This window comes from Salvelinus fontinalis, chromosome 42, assembly GCF_029448725.1.
Source record: "Salvelinus fontinalis isolate EN_2023a chromosome 42, ASM2944872v1, whole genome shotgun sequence".
Taxonomy (NCBI): domain Eukaryota; kingdom Metazoa; phylum Chordata; class Actinopteri; order Salmoniformes; family Salmonidae; genus Salvelinus; species Salvelinus fontinalis.
In genome coordinates, this window is record NC_074706.1 from 17,883,824 (window position 1) to 17,902,896 (window position 19,073).

General features: G+C 44.6%; 1 protein-coding gene across 1 annotated transcript in view; it reads right to left on the bottom strand.

The window, feature by feature from the left end:
• LOC129840956 (large neutral amino acids transporter small subunit 3-like) overlaps positions 1–19,073 on the bottom strand; it is a 45,900-nt gene that overhangs the window by 11,048 nt on the left and 15,779 nt on the right. Inside the window, exons 3-12 of the mRNA XM_055909023.1 lie at positions 17,773–17,956; positions 17,466–17,521; positions 15,651–15,727; positions 5,444–5,536; positions 5,109–5,242; positions 4,752–4,906; positions 4,319–4,465; positions 3,666–3,701; positions 3,370–3,481; positions 2,427–2,556 (exon numbers count right to left, since the gene is read on the bottom strand). Of these exons, the coding sequence (XP_055764998.1) occupies positions 2,427–2,556; positions 3,370–3,481; positions 3,666–3,701; positions 4,319–4,465; positions 4,752–4,906; positions 5,109–5,242; positions 5,444–5,536; positions 15,651–15,727; positions 17,466–17,521; positions 17,773–17,956 (1,124 nt within the window). The remainder of the gene's footprint in view (positions 1–2,426; positions 2,557–3,369; positions 3,482–3,665; positions 3,702–4,318; positions 4,466–4,751; positions 4,907–5,108; positions 5,243–5,443; positions 5,537–15,650; positions 15,728–17,465; positions 17,522–17,772; positions 17,957–19,073) is intronic.

Below are 19,073 nucleotides of genomic sequence, written 5' to 3' on the forward strand. Positions count from 1 at the left end.
CCACGTCTCCTGATGTACTGGCCTGTCTCCTGGTAGCGCCTCCATGCTCTGGACACTACGCTGACAGACACAGCAAACCTTCTTGCCACAGCTCGCATTGATGTGCCATCCTGGATGAGCTGCACTACCTGAGCCACTTGTGTGGGTTGTAGACTCCGTCTCATGCTACCACTAGAGTGAAAGCACCGCCAGCATTTAAAAGTGACCAAAACATCAGCCAGGAAGCATAGGAACTGAGAAGTGGTCTGTGGTCACCACCTGCAGAACCACTCCTTTTTTGGGGGTGTCTTGCTAATTGCCTATAATTTCCACCTTTTGTCTATTCCATTTGCACAACAGCATGTGAAATTTATTGTCAATCAGTGTTGCTTCCTAAGTGGACAGTTTGATTTCACAGAAGTGTGATTGACTTGGAGTTACATTGTGTTGTTTAAGTGTTCCCTTTATTTTTTTGAGCAGTGTATATTTTTTTAATTCACGGATAGCTAGGGGCACACTCCCAACACTCAGATGTCATTTAAAAAACGAATCATGTGTTTAGTGAGTCCGCCAAATCATGGGCAGTAGGGATGACCAGGGATGTTCTCTTGATGAGTACATGAATCGAACCATTTTCCTGTCCTGCCAAGCATTCAAAATTTAATGAGTACCTTTGGGTGTCAGGGGAAAATTGATGGAATTTTCTTTAGGAATGTCGTGAAGTAAATAAAAATAGTAGAGTAAAGTACAGATACCCCCAAAAACGAATTAAGTAGTCCTTTAAAGTATTTTTTACTTAAGTACTTTACACCACTGCGGAACGTTGAAAACAATGGCAATGACGTGACCGAGTAGCGGAGGTGCAACCCTTTGCCAATACAGTACTTTGCGGCACCATCTGGTGCTACTCTCTCTCTCTCCCTGTGTTTGTGTGTATCTGTTTGTTTTGTATGTAATGTGAAATATCTATGTAGGCTGAATTAGACATTTACATGGCCAGATAATTCTTATATATGTTTGTCAGGTTGTAGGATGTTATGCATAAAAATATGTTCATAGGACAAGGTTATGTATGTTTGTGCACATGGAAGTCAGCGATTAATGTTTACTATAGGTTAATGAGGTGATACAAATGTGATGTAACTAAAATGAAAGGGCATTTAGTTGACAAAAACGGCCCACAGTTTTCATCATTTTGACAATAACTAGACTTAATCATTATTCAAATAACAAATGTGACTGTCACGGATCCCTCCGGAACTTTCATTACCCACACCTGTCCCCTGTTATGGGGACAGGTACAATTAGTACTTGTATAAGTGTGCCCTTTGGTTTCCATTGGGCTGTCTATTACTGTTACAATAGCCATTGGTGCGCGTGAGTACCTGTGCTGTGTGTTTTGGGCTTTCGTGCCCTTGTGGATTGCGCAGATGATTACGGGTCTCATCCTGTGTGTTAATCATTGTGGGCGTGTGTTATTTATTCAAGGTACTCCTCGCTCTTTTGTTTTGGGTTTCTACCCTGTGTTTTGTTACGTGTTTGTTTGGTCTTCGTACCGTGCCTTTACACGGCACGCCCTAATTTGGGCTTAATAAAAAAAACTATTACGCATTCCTGCGCCTGTCTCCCAATCCATCATACCAACGTGACAGTGTCTAAGACTGAAATATATTTTGTAAAAATGACTAAGGCTAGAGTAAATTTCATTAAGAGTGCCAAAATGAACACTGACATGTAGCCAGGGTTCTTGTTGCAAGGTGAGTTATCAGCATTTTGTTTATTTACCTGTATAGGGGTAGATATGGTAGGCATGGTCATGTGACTGTTCCTACCTGTATTGGGTCATGTTCAGTAGTAAAATGTTGTGGAACGTTGCAGATCGAAATATCCCAAATAGAGCTGACATGATTCCTTTTTTACATTTCAGAGAGAGGCATGTTTATCTAATTGGTAGTTAGAGTCTTGTCTCATCGCTGCAACTCCCGTACGGACTCGGGAGAGGTAAAGGTCGAGAGCCGTGTATCCTTCGAAACACAACCCAACCAAGCTGCACTGTTTCTTGACACCATGCCCGCTTAACCCGGAAGACAGCCGCACCAATGTGTCGGAGGAAACACTGTACACCTGGCAACCGTGTCAGTGTGCATTACGCCCGGGTCCGCCACAGGAGTCGCTAGAGCACGATGGGACAAGAACATCCCTGCCGGCCAAACACCTCCCCTAACCCGGACAACGCTGGGCCCTGGTCGCGGCCGGCAGCGACGGAGCCTGGACTTGAACCAGGATCTCTAGAGGCACAGCTAGCACAATGCAGTGCCTTAGACCACTGCGCCACTCAGGAGGCCCCCATATAATATATTTCTATCGAAACGTTCCACAACGCTGTGTCCAGTTGAACGCACCCCAGGTGAGCTGTGTGCGGTTGGGTCATGTGGCTGTCTTCTTACCTGTACAGGCATGTTGTCTATCATCTGGATGACTCCGAAGGTGACCAGTAGAACGTTGGTGATGATGAAAGCGCGGATGGCGTTTGTCAGTTTCTGGATCTTCTTGTCTCTCTTCGGGGGTTCCGGTTGGCTGGAGAGAAGAGATCAGGGACAAAAAACAAAATTTAAGCATCAGGCAAATACCAAGGGTTGTGTTTATTAGGGAACGCCACAGAAGACATTTAAACATTTTTTACAAAGGAAAGTGAAAATGATCATTTTAGTCCGTTTTCTTTAGTTAGATGTCTAATGAACACAACCCGGCTCTCTCTCAACATGTCATGCTTGGTCTCTTCTGAATTATTTCTCCCTTAAAGAGAGTGGCGCAGCGGTCTAAGGCACATCATCTCAGTGCTAGAAGCGTCTCTACAGACACCCTGGTTCGAATCCAAGCTGTATCACAACCGGCTGTGATTGGGAGTCCCATAGGGTGGCGCACAACTTGCCCAGCATCGTCCCGGTTTGGCCGGTGTAGGCCGTCATTGTAAATAATAATTTGTTCTTAACTGACTTGCCTAGTTAAATAAAGGTTTAAAATAAATAAATAAATAAAGACAGCTGAGTGACCAATATTAGTCAACTGCTGTCCATGTCTCCATAGGGATGAACAGCTTATGTCGCCAGCTAGTGGTGATTTTGTATTAATGCATCCCAGGCACCAATAGGTACATGCAAGGACATGCAGTTTACTAGGGGGGCCACGAATGACCAAGTGAATGTGTTAAAATACCTAGGGCCCAGAGATTTTCTTGGTGGGCTGTAAGTGTAAACACTGTCCAATCAGCATGATGGATGAGATGGGTGGTTTATAACTGAAGTTCCTACGTCTCTCTCTCTCTTTGTTCCGCTCTCTCTCCTTTTCACTCTGTCACACACACACACACGTGCACGCACACACGCGCACCTCTGGTCTACGTCGCACTCCTTCATCCTCCAGTCCATGATGTAGCCAATCAGAGGACAGGTGAGCAGGCAGAGCAGCTGCAGGGAGCCAAACACTGACGAGTAGAAACCCACTGAGGAGAGAAGACACACGGTCAGAAAACACACACACACACATACGTACATGTGCACATACACAGTCACTATACATTACCACACACACACTCTCTTTCTCTCACACACCCGAATGCACGCTCGCACACATGCACAAACGCACCTCTCTCAACACACACAAGCATCTTTGTTTCATTCTCTCACCTTGTTGCTCTGCCTCCATCAATAGATCCCTAGAGGCTGAAAACAAAAAACACACAAAAAGTCATGGACGTCACAAATTCCCACCCACTGACATCATAACAAATCATAGATGCCATTCTCCGACAACTGTGACCATTCGGCGCCACAGATATTCAAGTCAAATTTTATTTCATAATCTCAATATACTTTACAAAAAATAAAGATATGTGACAGAATAAAGATATGGCAGACTATAAGATAGATACGTGACAGAATAAAGATATGGCAGACTATAAGATAGATATGTGACAGAATAAAGATATGGCAGACTATAAGATAGATACGTGACAGAATAAAGATATGGCAGACTATAAGATAGATATGTGACAGAATAAAGATATGGCAGACTATATGGCAGACTATAAGATAGATACGTGACAGAATAAAGATATGGCAGACTATAAGATAGATATGTGACAGAATAAAGATATGGCAGACTATAAGATAGATACGTGACAGAATAAAGGTTTGGCAGACTGACCGCTGCGCTCATGTTTTGTTTAACATCACTTGAAGTGAAACAGAATGTGAGCTCTTACGAAATCAGTCTGGTTTCACAAGGCAAATGGGACAGTGCCCACAACTTAAAGCCTTTACAAGTGATTGGTCCTTACGGTGTGGGTCGCCGTGGGTAACCAGGAACTCCAGCATCTTGTTCATGGCGCCCATAAAGAAGATGATGCGTAGCTGGGTCATCGCCATGGTGATGAGACTCCACAGGAAGATGGGCGAGCAGACTGAACTACGGAACGGAGGGCCACCTGTCAGGGGAAAGAAGGGGAGGGGCGGGGGTAAGAATTAAACATGAGATAATGACACTTGGCTAAGTTACTTTCTCAATTTCTCAATTTTTATTAAAAAGTTGAACAGATTAAAGTAGGGTTGAGCTCAATATCGTCCATTTATTCTAGTTGGTGAGTGGAGCCCTGGAAGACCAGCTCTGACCAGTTCTGACCAGTTCCATTTAACTGTATCCGGTTCTAAGCAGTTATGTCTAGTTCTGACTGGTTCTAACTGTTTTTGTTGTGATCCCATGCTATTCCTCACCCTGTGTCTGTTCTCCTGTTGGGAGCTGCTCTGACGAGGGATCTGGTTCCTGCTGCTTCGCAGCCATCTTCTCTTCCATCGTGGTCACATGACTGTAGAATCTGTCCCCCTTCACCTTGTCATCCATCACCATGCCACTCAGCTTCACCTCCTTACTGTGGGAGCAAGGGGGGAGAGAGGGAGGAAGGTGGGATGGAGGTGAGGAGAGAGAGAGAGAGAGAGCAAACAATTGGAGCAATGGAGAAAGAAAAACTCCCTCTGTTATTCAATGATTTTGGGTTACTGTAACAGTCTATAGCGTTAGAGTTACGTCATGTAATGTTGTGTTATGATAGTAACGTTGTCATGGATACTGACGTGTAGCTGATGTCCTCAGGTGCGGGGAAAGACTCCCCCGGCCAATTAAGGAAGCAGTTGAGGAAGACGAGACCGGCTAGCCCCGACCACACCCACATAATCACCCTGAAGGACACACCTAGATCATAGATCAACTGGAGAGAAGAAACGGAGGGAGAGAGAGAAGTATGGGAAAGAGGTTCGCAAATTCAACTACAATATATCACGATATCAAGTAAAGCCATAAAGTAATGCCTTTCGGTGAATCCTCAATCAATCAACATTTGTCCCAAGGTGCTTACCGTAACAAACACGGACCTAAACACCCAGAGGGAACTGAGGAGTAACTCTCCTACCTTGACTCCGGGGAAGGTGACGGCTGAAGAGGCGTAGGAGCCGATCATTAGAGACAGGATAGTGGAGCGCACGTTCCCAAACATGTTGGGCAACTAGGAGACAGAGAGAAGGGGGGAGACGGAGAGGTGAAACAGCGAGAGTGGGAGATAAAAGAGAGGGAGGGAGAGGAAGACAGACAAAGATCACAGGTGAGCAGTGACTGTATTAACTGAATCCATCAATTTTTGCAAATTGATGGAAAATGAAACGCAGAAATATCAAATGAGCATATCTATTCACACCCCTGAGGCAATACTTTGTAGAAGCACCTTTGGCGGCGATTACAGCTCGGAGTCTTTCTGGGTAAGGCTCTAAGAGCTTTGCACACCTGGATTGTACAATATTTGCCCATTATTATTTTTTTTTTTTTTTAAATCTTCAAGCTCTGTCAAGTTGATTGTTGATCATTGCCAGACAGGCATTTCAAATCAAATCAAATTGTGTTTGTCACATGCACCGAATACAACAGGTGTAGACCTTACAGTGAAATGCTTACATACAAGCCCTTAACCAACAACGCTTTAAGAAGTTAAGAAATGTTTAAGTAAAAAATAGAAAATAAAAGTAACCAATAATTAAACAGCAGCAGGTAAATAACAAGCGAGGCTTATATACAGGGGGTACCGGGACAGAGTCAATGTGCTGGGGGGGGGGGGGGGACCGGTTAGTCGAGGTAATATGTACATGTAGGTAGAGTTAAAGTGACTATGCATAGATTATAAACAGAGTAGCAGCAGCGTAAAAGAGGGGTCTGGGTAGCCCTTTGATTAGCTGTTCAGGAGTCTTATGGCTTGGGGGTAGAAGCTGTTAAGAAGCCTTTTGGACCTAGACTTGGGGCTCCGGTACAGTTTGCCGTGCGGTAGCAGAGATAACAGTCTATGACTAGGGTGGCTGGAGTCTGTGACAATTTTCATGTCTTTCCATAGATTTTCATGCCGATTTAACTCAAAACTGTAACTAGGCCACTCAGGAACATTCAACATCGTCTTGGTAAGCAACTCCAGTGTAGATTTGGCCTTGTGTTTTAGGTTATTGTCCTGCTTAAAGATGAATTAATCTCCCAGTGTCTGTTGGAAAGCAGACTGAACCAGGTTTTCCTTTAGGATTTTGCCTGCACTTATAGCTGTATTCCGTTTCTTTTTATGCAAAAAAAACCTCCCTAGTCCTTGACGATGACAAGCATACCCTCAACATGATGCAGCCACCACCACACTTAAAAATATATGATAAATATACAATGTGATGTTGTGTTGGATTTGCCCCAAACATAACACTTTGTATTTGTAACGGATGTGAAATGGCTAGCTAGTTAGTGGGTACGCGCTAATAGCGTTTCAATCGGTTACGTCACTTGCTCTGAGACTTGAAGTAGGGTTTCCCCTTGCTCTGCAGAGGGCCGCGGCTTTTGTGGAGCGATGGGTAACGATGCTTCGTGGGTGTCAGTTGTTGATGTGTGCAGAGGGTCCCTGGTTCGCGCCCGGGTATGGGCGAGGGGACGTACTAAAAGTAATACTGTTACATATTCAGAACAAAAAAGTTCATTTCTTTGCCACATTTTTTGCCGTATTACTTAATTTCCTTGTTGCAAACAGGAGGCATGTTTTGGAATATTTTTATTCTGTACAGGCTTCCTTCTTTTCACTCTAATTTAGCTTAGGTTATTGTGGAGTAACTACAATGTTGTTGGTCCATCCTCAGTTTTCTCCTATCACTGCCATTAACCTCTGTAACTGTTTTAAAAGTGACCATTGACCTCATGGTGAAATCCGTGACCACTTTCCTTCCTCTCCGGCAACTGTTAGGATGGACACCTGTAGCGTTGTCGTGACTGGGTGTATTGATACACGATCCAAAGTGTAATTCATAACTTCACCACGCTTAAAGTGATATTCAGTGTCTGCTTTTTAAAATATATATTTTTTTACAATTCTACCAATCGGTGCCGTTCTTTGCGAGGCATTGAAAAACCTCCCTGGTATTCGTGGTTGAATCTGTGCTTGAAATTCACTATTCGGTTTAGGGACCTTACGGATAATTGTATGTGTGAGGTACAGAGATGGGGTAGTCATTCAAAAATCATATTAACCACTATTATTGAACATATTGAACTTATTATGTGATTTGTTAAGCACATTTTTACGCCTGAACTTATTTAGGCTTGCCATAACAATGGCTTGAATACTTATTGACTCAAGACATTTCAGCTTTACTGCATTTTTTATAAAATAAAAAAAAATTCTACAAACAAAATTCCACTTTGACATTATGGGGTATTGTGTGTAGATCAGTGACACGATTTGGGGAAAGTAAAGGGGTGTGAATACTTCCTGAAGGCACTGAAAGTGCTCAAGATGCAGTTCTATGAAAGTAACACCAGGTGGTGGTATGAGCTGTTCATCTTTATGGAGAGGGTCCTAATATGCAGCTTCGCAACATGTGTTAGGTCAGTTACTCTGCTGCTTTAGGAGACACATGCTAGCCTGAGGCAAGGGGAATAGCCTTGCTTTGTATTCACAGCCTCTGACTTGGCATATAATATTGCTACACAGCACAAGGTTGAGTTTAGAATTTTTTGGGTTGCTGGCACTTTTGCAAAACTAACGGTTTAACTTGGAAAAGGTAGAAAATGTGGACATATGGGGTTATGAATGAACAAATGCCATACAAGAAGTCTTGTAGTCGCCTTCCTATTTTCCTCACTCTCCCTTCTCTTTTCTCTGTTGGAGGACGTTGTGCAAGTACTGAGTGTCTGCGTGGCAAAAAATATTTTTTGTTGCTGTGAACGTGTGTGTGTGAGTGTGTGTGTGTGTGTGTGTGTGTGTGTGTGCGTGGAATCGTGCAGGTGGCACAGTACAAGCAGTGTCCTCCTTAACCCGCTGAAGTAAAACCCAACACAAACAGCTGTGAATATTTCCCCCTATGTCGTGCCAACGACACTGTGCCAGTGCCAGCCTACGTAGATAAAAAGACACAGCTAATAACGTACATCACATCAGGCTGCGTGTCAGCACCACTCTCCCATTAGGAAAACATCGCCTGATCTCGCGAGCTTACATGAAAGTTCGCTGCGCAGAGCGGTAATTAGTTCATGTTAAATATATAGTGACAACACATACCGTATCACCACACTGAGCTTAAATACATACCCGAATTGTGACACAATTTCTCTGCGTGGGCTTAAATCAAATTTACGTGATGAGCTTTTTTGTACATTGTATATAAACGTACAGACTCAGAGCTACAGCACTGTTTGCACTTCTCTATATAAATATGTATTACGATTTGAAGTAGCACCCTATTCACTATACAGTGCACTACTTTTGACCACTATGTAGGGAATAGGGCGCCATTTCGGGTGCAAACTATGTCACTCCACACTGTGCCAAGCTTAAAGAGTTATATCAGACACCATTGTGCTAACTAACTCTATTTAAAGATGTGCATTACAACCGGAATCTGTAAAGACAGCATCTACTGTAAATAATAACTCTGTATATCTTTCCCCTCTGGCATCCCTTCACCATCAGTTCAATTCAAATCTGAAAATAGGAAAAGGGTGGGAATTACCACTCCTTTAAAAAAATATATTCTTCTGATGCTTGGGCAATATTTAGGCATATATGCAAGTAAACAGTTGCACTGTAGAGCACTGCATGACCCTCTTTAACAATTAAATGCAAAATTGTATAAAAAAAAACAAAACAGGAAGAAGCAAAACACACACTTTGACCCCTTATCTCCAGTTGGTCACTTTCTAAGTTTAATTGAGGACATACTACTATCCTCCCCTCCTTCCTATCCCCCTCTTCCTCCTTATCCCGCTCTCTTCCTCCTTATCCCGCTCTCTCCCTCTCTAGATCTTTCCTGTTTTCCACAACAGTCCCTCTCCCTGTTTTTCCATTCTTATCACCCCCCCCCCCCCCCCCCCCCCAATTTAACCCTGCTGATAGTGACATACTAGCCAGTACCACAGTTTTCCAGGCCAAGTGACCTGACCAGGAACCCCCCTGTGCCCTACACTTACTATATAGAACCCCTAGGGTTCTGATTAAAGAACCCTACAAAAGGGTTCTATATAGAACCTTAGGGGTTGCTATATGAAGTCATAGAACCATTTTTGGTACTACGTAGAAACCTTTCTCCTAGGAGTGTAGTTTTAGCCAACAACTAGGGCCTGCAGTTTTCCCTGGTCAGGTCTTGGCAGAGGTACGGATAAAGTCGCCCCATGACCATTCTCTCTTCTGGTCCTGTAGGTCAGTGTATGGGTCATGGCTGAGCTCCAGCTCGTTCTTAATGACCCATCTGAGGTATTCAGGAGCCTCAGCTACGTGCCCCCACACACACTACCATGGACATGGACTGACAGACAGAGACAGGCAGACAGAACCAAAGGTTGACATTATTTAGGTGGATGGAACGAAAGAGTCAATGACTAGGAGGGAAACGTGTGAGGCGTTTGCCATGTCATGCAGTGCTCTACAGTGCAACCGTTTACTTGCATATGCGCCTAAATATTTTTGCTGCGACCTGGAATTTTAATTTAGGAGCACCAGTGCGCCAACATTTTTGGGGGATTCTGGCTTCATTACCTCCCATATTTTTCATTGTGCTCCTAAATTACTTTGTGAGCACTTACATTTTTCATCTTAGGCGCACACATGCTCTTTGTCAACAAAAACAAGGTCAGCGTAGAGCCCTGTCATGTGTGGGTAACAGAGGAGGCTGGTGGGAGGAGCTATAGGAGGATGGGCTCATTGTAATGGCGGGAATTCAATTAATGGAACGGTCTCAAACACACCCAACATACGGAAACCAACGTTTGACTCCGTTCCATTAATTCCATTCCAGCCATGACAATGAGCCCGTCCTCCTATAGCTCCTCCCACCAGCCTCCACTGGTGGGTATGTGTCCATGTACGTGTGTGAAAGAGGCAGAGAGTGAGTGAGAAAGAGGTAGAGGGACAGACAGAGAGGTAGAGGGACAGACAGAGAGGTAGAGGGACAGACAGAGAGGTAGAGGGACAGACAGAGAGGTAGAGGGACAGACAGAGAGGTAGAGGGACAGACAGAGAGGTAGAGGGACAGACAGAGAGGTAGAGGGACAGAGAGAGCGGTAGAGGGACAGAGAGAGCGGTAGAGGGACAGAGAGAGAGGTAGAGGGACAGAGAGAGTTAGAGGGACAGACAGAGAGGTAGAGGGACAGACAGAGAGGTAGAGGGACAGACAGAGAGGTAGAGGGACAGAGAGAGAGGTAGAGGGACAGAGAGAGAGGTAGAGGGACAGAGAGAGAGAGGTAGAGGGACAGAGAGAGAGGTAGAGGGACAGAGAGAGAGGTAGAGGGACAGAGAGAGAGGTAGAGGGACAGAGAGAGAGGTAGAGGGACAGAGAGAGAGGTAGAGGGACAGAGAGAGCGGTAGAGGGACAGAGAGAGCGGTAGAGGGACAGCGAGAGCGGTAGAGGGACAGACAGAGCGGTAGAGGGACAGAGAGAGGGGTAGAGGGACAGAGAGAGGGGTAGAGAGACAGAGAGAGGGGTAGAGAGACAGAGAGAGCGGTAGGAAGATAGGTGAACTCGAGAAAAAGCAGGGAGCTTTAAAAACAGAATCAGAACAACATTCTACAAGAACAAAAAAAGATTGCCCTGGAGAATGTAAGGTCATATAGCTCATGTACCTAATATTGACTGACTGACGGATTGACGGACGGACGTGTGATTTAGGTCAATGGAATGAAAGGGCCTTGACCACCTGGAACTACTGGTACAGAGGGAACTACTGGTACAGAGGGAACTACTGGTACAGAGGGAACTACTGGTACAGACGGAACTACTGGTACAGAGGGAACTACTGGTACAGAGGGAACTACTGGTACAGAGGGAACTACTGGTACAGAGGGAGCTACTGGTACAGACGAAACTACTGGTACAGACGGAACTACTGGTACAGAGGGAACTACTGGTACAGACGGAACTACTGGTACAGACGGAACTACTGGTACAGACGGAACTACTGGTACAGACGGAAATACTGGTACAGAGGGTACAGACGGAACTACTGGTACAGAGGGAACTACAGGTACAGAGGGAACTACTGGTACAGAGGGAACTACTGGTACAGAGGGAACTACTGGTACAGACGGAACTACTGGTACAGACGGAACTACTGGTACAGAGGGAACTACTGGTACAGAGGGAACTACAGGTACAGAGGGAACTACTGGTACAGAGGGAACTACTGGTACAGACGGAACTACTGGTACAGACGGAACTACTGGTACAGACGGAACTACTGGTACAGGCGGAACTACTGGTACAGGCGGAACTACTGGTACAGACGGAACTACTGGTACAGAGGGAACTACTGGTACAGAGGGAACTACTGGTACAGACGGAACTACTGGTACAGAGGGAACTACTGGTACAGAGGGAACTACTGGTACAGACGGAACTACTGGTACAGAGGGAACTACTGGTACAGACGGAACTACTGGTACAGACGGAACTACTGGTACAGACGGAACTACTGGTACAGACCCGGAGGGTTACAGTGTGTGTGTATATATAGAGAAAGAGGAAAAGAAAGAGATATACATTAGAGAGAGAGGGGGGGGTAGAGAGAGGGGGAGAGGGAGATAGAAAGAGGGTGGAGAGAGGGAGAGACACGTGTCCTTGTGTGTTTTGGGAAGGGGTGGGGGGCAGGGACGAGCGTGTCGACAGCCCAGTGATCTGATTGGCCGACGGACGTGTGGCAGAATTTAGAGCCAGGAGCAGAACAGCATGTGCCGTGGAGACTCTGAATGGCCAACACACACACACACACACTATTAATCACATTTAAACGCAAAGACAAACAAAATACACACATACTATACAGAAAAAAGTATACATCCTCCCAAAACACCAACAGACAAAAATATACAGTAACATAGCGTATAATAGTAATAGCTACAGTATGCCTTATACAGTGCATTCGAAAAGTATTCAGACCCCTTGACTTTTTCCACATTTTGTCACGTTACAGCCTTATTCTAAAATGGATTAAATTACTTTTTTTGCTTATCAATCTACACACAATACCTCATAATGACGAAGCGAAAACAGGGTTTTAAATGTATTAAAAAATTAAAAAATAAATACCTTATTTACATAAGTATTCAGACCCTTTGTTATGAGACTCGAAATTGAGCTCAGGTGCATCCTGTTTCCATTTATCATCCATGAGATGTTTCTACAACTTGATTGGAGTCCACCTGTGGTAAATCCAATTGATTGGAAATTATTTGGAAAGGCACACACCTGTCTAAATAATGTTCCACAGTTGATAGTGGATGTCAGAGCAAAAACCAAGCCATAAGGTCAAAGGGATTGTCTGTAGAGCGACGAGTCAGGATTGTGTCGAGGCACAGATCTGGGAAAGGGCACCAAAACATTTCTGCAGCATTGAAGGTCCCCAAGAACACAGTGGCCTCCATAATTCTTAAGTGGAAAACGTTTGGAACCACCAAGACTCTTCCTAGAGCTGGCAGCACAGCCAAACTGAGCAATCGGGAGAGAAGGCCCAAGAACCCAATGGTCACTCTGACAGAGCTCCAGAGTTCCTCTGTGGAGATGGGAGAACCTTCCAGAAGGACAACCATCTCTGCCAAAATACCAGCAACAGTGTGTGAAAACCTTGTGAAGACTTACAGAAAACGTTTGACCTCTGTCATTGCCAACAAAGGGTGTTTAACAAAGTATTGAGATAAACTTTTGTTATTGACCAAATACTTATTTTCCACCATAATTTGCAAATAAATTCATTAAAAATCCTACAATGTGATTTTCTGGATTTTTTTTCTCATTTTGTCTGTCATAGTTGAAGTGTACCTATGATGAAAATTACAGGCCTCTCTCATCTTTTTAAGTGGGAGAACTTGCACAATTGGTGGCTGACTAAATACCTTTTTTCCCCACTGTATGTATGTTTCAGAGGAAGCTGGTCAGAATCATATCACCTTTATTCACCAAGTACATTTACACATACTCAGGATTGTACTTGGTGATATGGTGCTGCTAGTGATAGACAACATTTAGAGACAGAATACAGGCAGAGGAGTTTAAAGAAAGTTTACATACAACTAGTTAGAGTGAGCATAAAGCTATAAGAGAATGAGCAGATATACAGTGGGTATATTGTTGATATACAGTGGGTATATTGTTGATATACAGTGGGTATATTGTTGATATACAGTGGGTATATTGTTGATATACAGTAGGTATATTGTTGATATACAGTGGGTATATTGTTGATATACTGTGGGTATATTGTTGATATACAGTGGGTATATTGTTGATATACAGTGGGTATATTGTTGATATACAGTGGGTATACGGTTGATATACAGTGGGTATATTGTTGATATACTGTGGGTATATTGTTGATATACAGTGGGTATATTGTTGATATACAGTGGGTATACTGTTGATATACAGTGGGTATACGGTTGATATACAGTGGGCAATACGGTTGATATACAGTGGGTATACGGTTGATATACAGTGGGTATATTGTTGATATACAGTGGGTATACGGTTGATATACAGTGGGCAATACGGTTGATATACAGTGGGTATACGGTTGATATACAGTGGGAATATTGTTGATATACAGTGGGTATACGGTTGATATACAGTGGGTATACAGTTAGTATACAGTGGGTATACGGTTGATATACAGTGGGTATACGGTTGATATACAGTGGGTATATTGTTGATATACAGTGGGTATACGGTTGATATACAGTGGGTATACGGTTGATATACAGTGGGTATATTGTTGATATACAGTGGGTATACTGCTGATATACAGTGGGTATTCGGTTGATATACAGTGGGTATACTGCTGATATACAGTGGGTATACGGTTGATATACAGTGGGTATATTGTTGATATACAGTGGGTATACGGTTGATATACAGTGGGTATACTGCTGATATACAGTGGGTATACTGCTGATATACAGTGGGTATACGGTTGATATACAGTGGGTATACGGTTGATATACAGTGGGTATATTGTTGATATACAGTGGGTATACGGTTGATATACAGTGGGTATACGGTTGATATACAGTGGGTATACTGCTGATATACAGTGGGTATACGGTTGATATACAGTGGGTATACTGCTGATATACAGTGGGTATACGGTTGATATACAATGGGTATACGGTTGATATACAGTGGGTATACGGTTGATATAAAGTGGGTATACGGTTGATATACAGTGGGTATACTGCTGATATACAGTGGGTATACGGTTGATATACAGTGGGTATACGGTTGATATACAGTGGGTATACGGTTGATATAAAGTGGGTATACGGTTGATATACAGTGGGTATACGGTTGATATACAGTGGGTATTCGGTTGATATACAGTGGGTATACTGCTGATATACAGTGGGTATACAGTTGATATACAGTGGGTATACTGCTGATATACAGTGGGTATACGGTTGATATAAAGTGGGTATACGGTTGATATACAGTGGGTATACTGCTGATATACAGTGGGTATACGGTTGATATACAGTGGGTATACGGTTGATATACAGTGGGTATACTGCTGATATACAGTGGGTATACGGTTGATATACAGTGGGTATACTGCTGATATACTGTAAATGTGTACATCCACTGTATCAGTAGGAATGTATCTACATGCAGAGACATGAACAGAGTGCAAATGCAGTAGGGTGCAGTTATTTTGTGTACCGTCCAGAGATGACTTAAAGTGGGGTGCAGCATAGAGTGCAGTCATTTAGTCTCTACGGGCCACATCACGCGGTAAGAAACGTTTCAGGTGACGGGAGGTTTAGGTCATGAGGGGTGGCAGGAGCTATAAGAGGAGGGGCTCATTGTAATGGCTGGAATGGAATGAATGGAATGGAGACAATCGTGGTTTCCATATGTTTGATACCGTTCCGTTAATTCCATTCCAGCCATTACAATGAGCCCGTCCTCCTATAGCCCCTCCCACCAGCCGCTGGTGTGTTCTGGGAACTTGGTAGCTTTGGATATGTCGTCGTTGTGTCCATGTAGAGGAGAAGGATGGTGTGTGTGTGTGTGTGTGTGTGTGTGTGTGTGTGTGTGTGTGTGTGTGTGTGTGTGTGTGCGCGCGTGTCTTACCGTGAGGGAGGTGAAGGTCAGGCAGATTCCTCCGAAGCCGTTGAAGGAGACTGCGATGAAAATGAGGGCCGAGAGTACTGGAGGAGGAAAAGGAGGAGGGAGGAAACAAGAGGAAGAGGACAGAGTTAGATAGATCTACAGTGAGGGGGAAAAGTATTTAAACCCCTGCTGATTTTGTACGTTTGCCCACTGCTAAAAAAATGATCAGTCTATAATTTTAATGGTAGGTTTATTTGAACAGTGAGAGACAGAATAACAACAAAAACATCCATGTCAAAAATTTTATAAATTGATTTGCATTTTAATGAGGGAAATAAGTATTTGACCCCCTCTCAATCAGAAAGATTTCTGTCTCCCAGGTGTCTTTTATACAGGTAACGAGCTGAGATTAGGAGCACACTCTTAAAGGGAGTGCTCCTAATCTCAGTTTGTTACCTGTATAAAAGACACCTGTCTACAGAATCAATCAATCAATCAGATTCCAAACTCTCCACCATGGCCAAGACCAAAGAGCTCTCCAAGGATGTCAGGGACAAGATTGTAGACCTACACAAGGCAGGAATGGGCTACAAGACCATCGCCAAGCAGCTTGGTGAGAAGGTGACAACAGTTGGTGCGATTATTCGCAAATGGAAGAAACACAAAAGAACTGTCAAACTCCCTCGGCCTGGGGCTCCATGCAAGATCTCACCTCGTGGAGTTGCAATGATCATGAGAACGGTGAGGAATCAGCCCAGAACTACACGGGAGGATCTTGTCAATGATCTCAAGGCAGCTGGGACCATAGTCACCAAGAAAACAATAGGTAACACACTACGCCGTGAAGGGCTGAAATCCTGCAGCGCCCGCAAGGTCCCCCTGCTCAAGAAAGCACATATACATGCCCGTCTGAAGTTTGCCAATGAACATCTGAATGATTCAGAGGACAACTGGGTGAAAGTGTTGTGGTCAGATGAGACCAAAATGGAGCTCTTTGGCATCAACTCAACTCGCCGTGTTTGGAGGAGGAGGAATGCTGCCTATGACCCCAAGAACACCATCCCCACCATCAAACATGGAGGTGGAAACATTATGCTTTGGGGGTTTTTCTGCTAAGGGGACAGGACAACTTCACCGCATCAAAGGGACGATGGACGGGGCCATGTACCGTCAAATCTTGGGTGAGAACCTCCTTCCCTCAGCCAGGGCATTGAAAATGGGTCGTGGATGGGTATTCCAGCATGACAATGACCCAAAACACATGGCCAAGGCAACAAAGGAGTGGCTCAAGAAAAAGCACATTAAGGTCCTGGAGTGGCCTAGCCAGTCTCCAGACCTTAATCCCAGAGAAAATCTGTGGAGGGAGCTGAAGGTTTGAGTTGCCAAACATCAGCCTCGAAACCTTAATAATGACTTGGAGAAGATCTGCAAAGAGGAGTGGGACAAAATCCCTCCTGAGATGTGTGCAAACCTGATGGCCAACTACAAGAAACGTCTGACCTCTGTGATTGCCAACAAGGATGTTGCCACCAAGTACTAAGTCATACTTATTTCCCTCATTAAAATGCAAATCAATTTATAACATTTTTGACATGCGTTTTTCAGGATTTTTTTGTTGTTATTCTGTCTCTCACTGTTCAAATAAACCTACCATTAAAATTATAGACGGATCATTTCTTTGTCAGTGGGCAAACGTACAAAATCAGCAGGGGATCAAATACTTTTCCCCCTCACTGTATGTGTGCAGTGTAATGTAATAAGCAGATGTGTTTAATGTGATTTTTCTGTACATTTAATGTTCATTTACAGTGACTTACAGTGGCTTAGGATTCTTACCTTCAGGGTTATATGCAGCTCCGGCTATCATGGCACAAGAGAAAGCAAAACACGCACTGCAAGAGAGAGAGTTGCTGACTGATGGAAGATAATGATGATGACAATGGTTGTGAAGATAATTACTATGGTCATGACGATGAACATGATAATTGTGTAAATAATTATGATGATGACAATGCTCAATGGTATTTGTGATGATGATGATGATTGCAATAATAATGATGATGATGACAATGACAGTGTTAATCGCTGATGATTTACTATTACTATAATAATGATGGCAATGACGATGTGTCCCGTCTTTTACCTGCCGAGGAGGCGGAGTGGGCGGGGCCCGTACTTGTCCATCAGGATACCTAGCGGCAGAGTGGCTGCACTCAGCAGGAAGGAGCCAATGGTAAAGCCCAGATTCAACATCTCTTCCTGGTCCACACAGCTATGCCAGATACCACTGTCCCACGAACTGATGTTACTGAACACTGTCTCATTGTCTGGGGGGAGGGGGAGGGGGGGGGGTGGAGAGAGGTGAAGAAAGAGTGGAGGGGAGAAGGAGAAGGGTAAGGAGGTGGAGAGCGAGAGGGGGAGCAGGAGAAGGGTAAGGTGGTAGAGAGAGAAAGAGGGAGAGAGAGAGCGAGAGAGGGGGGTAGGGAGGTGGAGAGAGAGGGGGTGGAGCAGGAGAAGGGTAAGGAAGGGGATGAGAGCGAGGGGGGGAGAAAGGTAGGGAGGTGGAGAGAGAGAGGGGGGCGCAGGAGAAGGGTAAGGAAGGGGATGAGAGAGGGGGGAGAAAGGTAGGGAGGTGGAGAGAGAGAGGGGGAGAAGGAGAAGGGTAAGGAAGGGGATGAGAGAGAGGGGGGGAGAAAGGTAGGGAGGTGGAGTGGGAGGGGGGGAGCAGGAGAAGGGTAAGGAAGGGGATGAGAGAGAGGGGGAGAGCAGGAGAAGGGTAAGGAAGGGGGTGAGAGAGAGAGAGAGGGGAGCAGGATAAGGGTAAGGAAGGGGATGAGAGAGAGAGAGCGGGGGGAGCAGGAGAAGGGTAAGGAAGGGGATGAGAGAGAGAGAGAGAGAGAGAGGGGGGGGGAGCGGGAGAAGGGTAAGGAAGGGGATGAGAGAGAGAGGGGGGAGCAGGAGAAGGGTAAGGAAGGGGATGAGAGAGAGAGAGAGAGAGAGAGAGAGAGAGAGAGAGAGAGGGGGGAGTAGGAGAAGGGTAAGGAAGGGGATGAGAGAGAGAGAGAGAGAGAGAGAGAGAGAGAGAGAGAGAGAGAGAGAGAGAGAGAGAGAGAGAGAGAGAGAGAGAGAGAGAGAGAGAGAGAGAGAGAGAGAGAGAGGGGGGAGCAGGAGAAGGGTAAGGAAGGGGATGAGAGAGAGAGGGGGAGCAGAAGAAGGGTAAGGAAGGGGATGAGAGAGAGAGAGGGGGCGGCAGGAGAAGGGTAAGGAAGGGGATGAGAGAGAGAGAGAGGGGGGAGCAGGAGAAGGGTAAGGAAGGGGATGAGAGAGAGGGGAGTTGAGAACTATACAAGACAATTCAGGAAGTACTCTGAAATTCTCTTCAGTACTTTTCAATGAGAAACATTTTGAATTGGCATTTGGTCTATTTTCTGAATTGAAATGGAA